Consider the following 8,668-nt stretch of genomic DNA (forward strand, 5'->3'; position numbering starts at 1 on the left):
TTTGGTAACCATGAAAAAAAAAATCGTGGAATCCTGATTTACAGGTGGCAGAGAAAGAGAGATTTGAGGGGATAGTGAGTAGGGAAGCACGTGATGGGGCAGAAAACTGGGGAAATAAAAACAAAAAAATCAAAACAAAACAATTCTTTTCTTTATTTATTTTAGTTGAATACTAAAGCCAATAAATTAATTGAAATATACGATTTGATAGGCAATTTCGCTGAAAGCCATTTTGCGGCTGGCTTTTGCATGATAGAACAGCTACCTTAGATGAATTAAATGAGTTGGACAAAATATCTGAAACAAGCCAACCTGTGTGGCTGTTATTATCACATGCAAAAGCCAGCAGCGAAATGGCTTTCCTGAAAATGCCTAGCAAATCCCTTCAAATGTTTGTTTATTCATTATTAAAGATGGACATACATAGAGAGGCTGGTGATACCATAGTTAGCAAAACTCCTAAATGACAAAATTTAAATTTTCTTGGCCAACTTTCCAATTTTACCCCCACCATATTTTGTAAATGGCAAAATTTTAAACCTAATTTCTTGTGTTTCCATTTTTTTTACTACGTTGTTTTCAACCAACACCGTATTAAACTCGAGCTTTTGCCGTCCTGTTTTTTGCCTAATCATGTTTTGTTAACCATGGGTTAAACATAGATTTGAGATGGGGATGAATGAGGAGAGCATGTGACCATCCAAGTAATTAATATGGATAATTACAACTTACTATACATATTGCATACAGGCTTTACTAATTTTCTTACCCACTCCTCCGTCAGTCCCTCTCGTGTCTGTCCCTCCCCCACAGGAGCCCTCAGCATTGGGTAATCTTACATTTCAGGAAAAAAAATTCTTGGTAGCCAAACATGCCCGGGGAGGAAAAAGTTTTCCAAGAAAAATTTCGACCGGAAACATAGCTGGCCCACCAACTGCACCTGAGAAAACGATTACAACACTACCCGGTTTTGATAATGGCACTCCTCACTTTAGTTGATCGCATCCGAGGATTTGCGACAGGCTATACTAACTAATTAGAGACGAGTAAAATGAAGGAAGACTGCCATTGTTAAAACAAGGGAGTGTGAATATCATTTCCCTTTATTAAGAAAGACATGCGCCAAAACCCCTGCTTTAAATGCTTCTTTTTTTTCTGATTTCTTCCCTAGTCTTTGAATGTGTCTCTGTTGAGATAATAGTATATATGTATGTTGAGATAATCAAAAGCTAGGACCTCAAAGAATTTTATAACTGATTGAAAGTATGAATACCAAAATCCAATCATCAGAAGCCCAATCACAACCCAACCCAATTTCAGCAGGAAAAAAACAAAGAATTCCATCCCCAAATACAACTTATAATTTATCACCTACAAGCACAAAGAAAACCCTTTTAACCAAAGAAAAATAACTAACAGCAACATCACTAGAAAAAAACAAAAAAAAACCCTTCAACTCCACCCATTCTTAAATAAACTCTCCTCAAAGAAAAGTTACAGAGGCTCTCCTGGGGAATGATAGATCATTCCATGGATTCCACTTCTGAGTACAGCGGAACTAGAAGAAAAAAAAGACCCTTTTCGACTCACCCTGACAACAACCGCGATAAGATTTGCGGAAGAGATGGCACGAAACTTACCAACATGAAAGGCTCTTCAATGTGTGCATAAGTTTTATCAATCCAAATCAAGAAACTCCATCCTCTTTCTCATAGAGCCTTTCAGATCAGTGGCATCTCTTTCTGCTTTCTGTGCCTGTAAAGATAAGTATAAAAGAGAATGTCACTACCGAATATCTTTCCATCTAAAGCACTAAAGAAAGTCGAAGAAAAGTGCAAGAATCTGGAAGCACATAAACTTCAAGGAGATGCAGGAGGCAAAAAGGTAGATCAGGCAATATTGAATTGGTCTGGACGCTTAATCATTGTAACTTCTAATGCTATGTACAAAAATATAAGTTATCGATTATAAGTCAAGAAGGTTGGTGAAAAAAAAAGGATTAAATGGGTCACATACCAACTGGAAAAAATGGCATACAAGTTAATGCAACTCCCACAAAAATGTATCATTTCTTATTTTTGGTGTGAAAAGTTAACGAACAATAAGGAATGGGACAGAATCTCCCCTTCCAGTGAATACATTGTGCTGGCAAAAATGTATGCTTAAACACGTTATCCAGATCATAATCTCATGTAGAAAAGCTTTCCAAATTTTTAAGGGTGACGATAAATTCGCACCCCCTGTAGGATAATTTGCACCCAGAATTGATGTGGCAAACTTCAACGCTTTTTCACGTTAAAGGGGTGCGAAAATATCCTACAGGGGGTGAGAATTTATCATCGCCCATTTTAAATTGCTATTTATGTTCTACTATTTTGATTTGTTAACTACCCGAAGCAGAACAAAATGGGGGTTAATGCAGAGCAAAAACAAAGTTTAAAAAAAAAAATCAATTTTGCAACTTAATGCATCCTGAGAAACTGTCTTCAAATATATCACTCCAAGACATATATGGAAAGCCAACTCCAAGACACATACATGCAAAGCAACCCCTCCAATAACTCAAACAGACCAAAAGTGCATGAATTAAGGAGCACAAAGATCGGCATGCATGTAAAGTATGCATGAATGAAAACGCCCCTATGAATCCATATATGTGCATGATGATTGGAGAACAGAAACATTTGTTACAACATAAAGAGACACTGATAATAGTGCTTACCATTTTAATCTCTGCAGCTGAAATGCGAGTCATGTGTGCAGGAAGCTCCTCCTTTTCCAGGTCCTGACAATCACCGTCCACTGTCAAGAAATGATTGGCAAGAATTCCCATAGACTTTACAGTAAATTAAATACATAGAAAACTACCAGCTCGCCGATTAAGACGACATTCTCCCCACGAATTACATATAGGCCCAAGGGAATATCGCAATAAAGATCCCCAACTATCACTCGCTCGCAAGCACCTTCAAGAACGGCATTTGCTGTGAACAGAAAACCAAGTTCCATGAAGAAAAGCCAGTGCAAAATAGCTTGAGAAATTATGAAGGAACAAAATTAGCAGGTACCAAATTGATCAAACGAACGGAGGATCCCCAAAAGCTTTCGCCCATCTCGTAGCAAAACTAGAAGCTTCTCTGTGAAATGAACAAACCATTAGTTAAAATTACCATAATTAGCACAATGCCATAGCATATATTATTAGTTAAGAAGGTCTCAGATGGTTGAGACATTTTGAGACATTTATTGCATATTACAGCAGCATAGCATCCAATATAAAGAAACAATCCTCTACTGTATAATTTTGAAAACAAGCACACCCTGCCCCACCATGTAGTTTTGTGTTTTGAGTCCGTAAACCAAGACATTAAAGCTCACATAAGCTCATCATTCGTAAAATTAATAAAGGGAACCCACTAAGAACTTGATAGCATTCGCAAGGATGTCAGGAGTCACCACTAGCTTCACTGAGCATCAAATGCAAGTCTCAAGCAAAACAAGACAATGAAACGCCATGAATTGGACAGCATCAGCAAATGACCACAAAATGGATAGTAAAGGATTTGTTCACATGCACCCTAACCTCAATAGCCAAAAACAAACCCCAGCATCATACCAAATAAGATAGTTAAGAGTACAAGAGGATGTATCTAGGAACCCTAACGGTCCTGAAATTGATTGCTTGGTTCACCACCATTGTGTTCTTGAAGATTATTTCACTTCTCGGGTGCAAGCGGATCATAGAGTTTGGGCCCCAAATCCTAGAGGATCTTTCTCAAGTCACGCCCTTTATTACTCATATCTTGTATCGAGGCTCATGCATTCCAGACTTGGAATGTGACTGAGGTGATAGTTCGGCTGGATCTGAGTACTGACCCCAAACTCAGTTCAAAAAAAAAAAAAAAAAAGAAAGAAAATGTTGATGCAGGAGAATCCAAGCAAATTCTTATAAGGAGATGATAAATTTGCACCCCCTCTAGGATAATTCGCACCCCTTTAAAGGAGGATATGTGGAAGACTTTAACGCTTTTTAACGTCAATTCACGTTAAAGGGGTGCGAATTATCCTATAGGGGGTGCGAATTTATCATTGCCCTTCCTATAATTATGCAAGTTTCTCACAGACAATTCAAACTGAGAGACTAAAAGTCACATTCCTAATTGAGTTTTTTTAGCACAAAGGGAGTTTGATGCCCAAAAAAATTAGGAAGAACGTGCGCTCTTTGGAAGATTCCTATGATTTAGCGGACACTTTGAATTTGTTGCTGACGCACGTGTCTTGCCGTGTCCGACACGGCACGCGTGTCCACACGTGTCGACACTCCTTTAGACACTTCTAAATGTATTGCTAGGAGTGTTATAGTTAATGTGGGTGTGTGGACATGTATTTGTATAATAATCAATAATTTTATGTGTATGTACATGTCACTATTTCTAGATTTTGAGATGTCGCCCTGTCAGACAACAACTCATATCCGTATCGAAACTCGACACACAAATCCATATCCACAAACTATGTTTATATATGCTTTCTATTATAGTTGTGTCCCCGTTTCTAAATTTTGGGGGTTTGCCATGTCCGACACTTAGTGTCCGTGTCGACACAAGACACCCGTGTCCGTGTCGACACAAGACATCCGTGTCCGTGTCCACAAATCATAGGAAGATTCAAATCCGAAGACGGATTTTCTCCAACTCGGGGAGGTTGGTGCAGCCCACGAATTCGTGAAGAGGCCGGCACATCTTAAAGTTGTGCAAAGGTCAGAGAGGCTCAAGGCCAAGGGTGCCCAAGTGGGTCCATATGGCATCATTTCTATCCACATAGCCGTAGATTGTTTTTCTATTTCTCATGCATGGTAGCAGTAGATTTCATGTACGTGGTCAATTCATTATTGCCATAGATTGCATGTTCGTTTCTAACTCTCGAGACTTGTGGAATACACGTCCATTTACCACTCACGCTCAGTCGTGAGATTGCTTTCCCGATCACACGCCACGGCATTCCATATTTGTGCCAAGAGGATTCAATCACACACCAAGACTTTCCACATTTGCACCCAAATGAGATCCCTAATTAGTAACAATTTCACAATTTAATTTGCGCTAATTATTTCCAAAGATGCCACCCAGGACTATCCCAAATTGGTGAGGAGATCAAGCAATCACGCCCAATTCATATTATTCATGCCCATGATAGATGATTCATTTAGCTTGTTTCTAAGTTTATTATCATATTTGAATTTCTTTTTTTTTCTAATTCACTCCATAATTATTAGTTGTAGAAGGGAGAAAGATGCATTGTAAAAAAGGACATTTAATTTTATAAATTAATACAGAGACGGGAGAAACGTCCAAGGTTTTTATTTTATCTTCTTCTCCAAGTTGTGCTAGTAGGTGTGATTGTCGTTCAAACATGGTAAAACGCCAACACACGGGACTCACCAATCCTCATTAACTGTGTCCTAGCCAATTAGCTCCTAGTCCATTAGCTCGGTCGAAAAATGAAAAGTAGGTACTACATATACAGTCACAAGACCCACACGAAGCACGAATATTGAGAAAAACCAGTGGGCATTCGAAGCGTTAAAACCCATGAAGTCATTAATATCAGCAATTCAAAAGTAAATCAAGGTTGGAGATGAAGATAAATAAAAGAAACGGATATCCTTTCATCTAATACCGGGCTTCGCAATGTTTTAACAACTCCTAGCCTCTGAAGATGGAAATCAGGTACAACTAGAAACATCAAAAAAGCAAGTTTTAACCTATGATTTAGCCAAAACTTTGAATTTTTTGCCGCATGTCAGGACACTTTTAAATGTAGTGCTAGAAGTATCAAAGTTAATGTGAGTGTATTGACACGTTTTTATAGCGTGTTAGGTGTGACATTCTATTTTATTATTGAACATTGTGTTTACCTCTTTTATTATTAACTTTTTTTTGTTATAAACTCTTCTTTTTATCTCTTCTTTAACAAATATTTGTTGTTATGTCCCCTCCCTAAATCTAAAACCCTAAACAAACCCTTATTCTAATATTATATCCAGTGTATCCTATTGGTCTTCCTTTCTCGCTGCATTTTGGAGACAGAAGAGAAATAATTTTTTTTTTTTTGAATGGTAACAGATTTCATTAAAAAGGGGGAAGAGAACTAAATTAAATTGATGAATATGTTGTTATTTTATTCTCTCATGTTTGTTTTAGATTATAGTTGATAAATCCAAAGATTTATTAGTTTGTTAAATGAATACCGTATTTATATTATTGCAAATTATGATAACAGTCAGTAATTTGAGGAATGATAGATACGAGGGAGCCCTAGCAAAAAGAGCAAAAAAAGGGCTCTTGATTGGATCCACATCAAAAAATGTAACTGATTGTACGTTTTCAACCGATTTTAAAATGTAACTGAAAATGACGTGGATCCAATGAAGGGCCCTTTTGCGGCTCTTTATACAAGGGCTCCCTTGTATCTATCATTGCTCCAGTAATTCTATATGAACTTGTATAGAAATATCACTATTTCTAGATATTTAGGGTTTGCCATGTCAGACACCACGTATCCGTATTGAAACTTGATACATGAATCAGCATCCACAGATTGTGATTATATATACTTCCTATTTTAGTTGTGTCCCCATTTCTAAATATTGGGGGTTTATCATGTCAGACACTCCGGTGTCAACACGTGTCCGTGTCCGTGTCCACAATCATAGGTTTTAACAGAAAATTGCACAACTCTGTCATCACATTGGCACCAACAAAACATGTTAGTAAAACCCATGAAAATACAATCATGATAGCTCAATATACATGCAAAATACAATAGGAGTACAAAAAAGAAGCATTCGACCAATAAGAGAGAGAGAGAGAGAGAGAGAGAGAGAGAGAGAGCATACTGTCAAGATAGCTTGCAAGAGAAGTGGAAAGAAAGATATCTTCTGGGCCTGCCCAAGACATTGAACTATAACTTTTTTCAGTCTCTCAAAAAATGACGAAAAATCCACCAAAGCCGAAGCAAATGGCATTGGCAGGTAAATTCTCTACTGAGCACTCTACCCTACCAAAACCTCTCAAAGCCCTCTAAAAAAAATACCCAATTCCAGAAACCCTAATTCTGAATCAAAATCTTTCAATAACCTTTTCCCTGGCAGATCCGATATCACCAAAACCCTAATTCTGAATCAGAATCTTTCCAGATATAAACCCTAACTTCCACAAACAGAAATCCTAGCCAAAAATCCGGATTTCTCTTCAGGAATTGAAAGGTTTGATGATTTAAAAGACTCAGATTCAAATATGCTCCGAAATTTTTCAAAAAAAAAAAAAAAAGGACAAAGCCACTACTAACCTAAAGCGATTTGGGCGAAAAAGATGGAATCTTTTTGGCTTTCCGCTAGGGTTTTAGGGTTTTCTACGTTTGGATCGGCACCTAATTTTGTCCTTTTGAAAGATACGCCTTTTACATCATCTTCCCAAAGGGAGAGCCAAAACCCTTTGACCTAGGGCAAATGGAAACTGTAAAGTCAGGCATCAGAAAAAATGGCTCGATTTAAATAGTGTTTTTGTTTGTGAAATGATATCAGCCCAACCATGTTTTAATAATTACACGAACCTAGCTTGTCTTTACTGTTTTCATTGACTCGTACAAGCTTTTCGGGGAACTGTAATGACTTTTGAGTTTTGACAGCTCTTATACTGATATCATTTCCTTTTTAGGTGGTTTTTCACCTCCCTCGCGACTAATAGAGACTGAAAAAGCATTTAAGAGTGGATTTGCTAGGGACCATCACAAAAAAGCATTTCATTTGCAGGTGTTGCATGAGAGAGTAGCCACCTCAGATGAATTAACGAATAGGACAAAATCTGTTGAAAAGTGAGCCTGTGTGGCTGCTCTCTCATGCAACAGCCGATCCGCGAAATGCCTTCTAAAATGGTCCCTAGCAAATCCCATTATAAAATAATAATAGTAATAATTTTAAAAGGCTCCTCGTGTTGGCATAATCGCAATAACTCTGCTTGTCTTTTCTTATTTAAACAGCTGTCAAGGTTATTAAAGGCCCCCTAATTCCGTAATGCTCTGTATGGTTGCCAGGTTTTTTTTGGTCCCGGGAGTTATGTGGGAGAAAAAAATACCCTGGGAGATAGGTGGGAAAAAAAGAGTCCTGGAAGTATCATGGTAAAATAAAAATCCCATGTTTGGTTATGTGGGAGAAAAAAATACCCTGGGAGATATGGTGGGAAAAAAAAAAACCTTTGTTTGGTTGCTTGATAGGTTGGGTAGAAAAAAATTCTTCTCAAGCTTATTTTTGGTTCCTGAGTTTATTTTTGTTCCTGGGGTTATCTTGGGATGGGATGAAAAGGCAATCATTACAAAAGTGGGATTAAAAAATTTACCCCACAAGTAATCATTACAAGAGTGGGATTAAAATAAACCTAGTGCTAAAAGGCAACCAAACATGGGATGGGACCAAAATTTAACTTACTCTCCCACAAAACTCCCAGGAACGAAAAAAACCCGGCAACCAAACAGAGCATAAAGCTCTCACAAACCAATTAAAAAGGAAATGATAAACTTTGTTTGTGCAATTATTAAAACATCGTAACGCCAATATCAGTGGCCTTTTAAAAAAGGCCACTGATATGCGCACTATCACGTTTTGATTACG

General features: G+C 37.7%; 1 protein-coding gene across 3 annotated transcripts; it reads right to left on the reverse strand.

Moving 5' to 3' along the window:
* Positions 1-1,219: 1,219 nt before the first annotated feature.
* On the reverse strand, positions 1,220-7,547 carry LOC143881622 (sm-like protein LSM1B). 3 transcript variants are annotated; one of them, XM_077384819.1, is made up of 7 exons: positions 7,351-7,547; positions 6,899-6,963; positions 3,069-3,137; positions 2,869-2,984; positions 2,723-2,785; positions 1,641-1,755; positions 1,220-1,371 (listed from the first exon to the last, which is right to left on the reverse strand). In XM_077384819.1, exons 2-6 carry the CDS (start codon positions 6,957-6,959, stop codon positions 1,678-1,680), a joined length of 387 nt encoding a protein of 128 aa, XP_077240934.1. In that variant the 5' UTR covers positions 6,960-6,963; positions 7,351-7,547; the 3' UTR covers positions 1,220-1,371; positions 1,641-1,677. The 3 variants fall into 3 exon arrangements, with proteins under 3 accessions (XP_077240934.1, XP_077240932.1, XP_077240933.1); XM_077384817.1 differs by lacking the exon at positions 1,220-1,371 and having other exon boundaries at positions 1,440-1,755; positions 7,351-7,545; XM_077384818.1 differs by lacking the exons at positions 1,220-1,371; positions 7,351-7,547 and having other exon boundaries at positions 1,440-1,755; positions 6,899-7,325.
* Between the last annotated feature and the right edge of the window lie 1,121 nt (positions 7,548-8,668).

The sequence above is a fragment of the Tasmannia lanceolata genome, unplaced genomic scaffold (assembly GCF_043159265.1).
Source record: "Tasmannia lanceolata isolate RefF3 unplaced genomic scaffold, GAP_Taslan_0.1 ptg000007l, whole genome shotgun sequence".
NCBI classification, from domain to species: domain Eukaryota; kingdom Viridiplantae; phylum Streptophyta; class Magnoliopsida; order Canellales; family Winteraceae; genus Tasmannia; species Tasmannia lanceolata.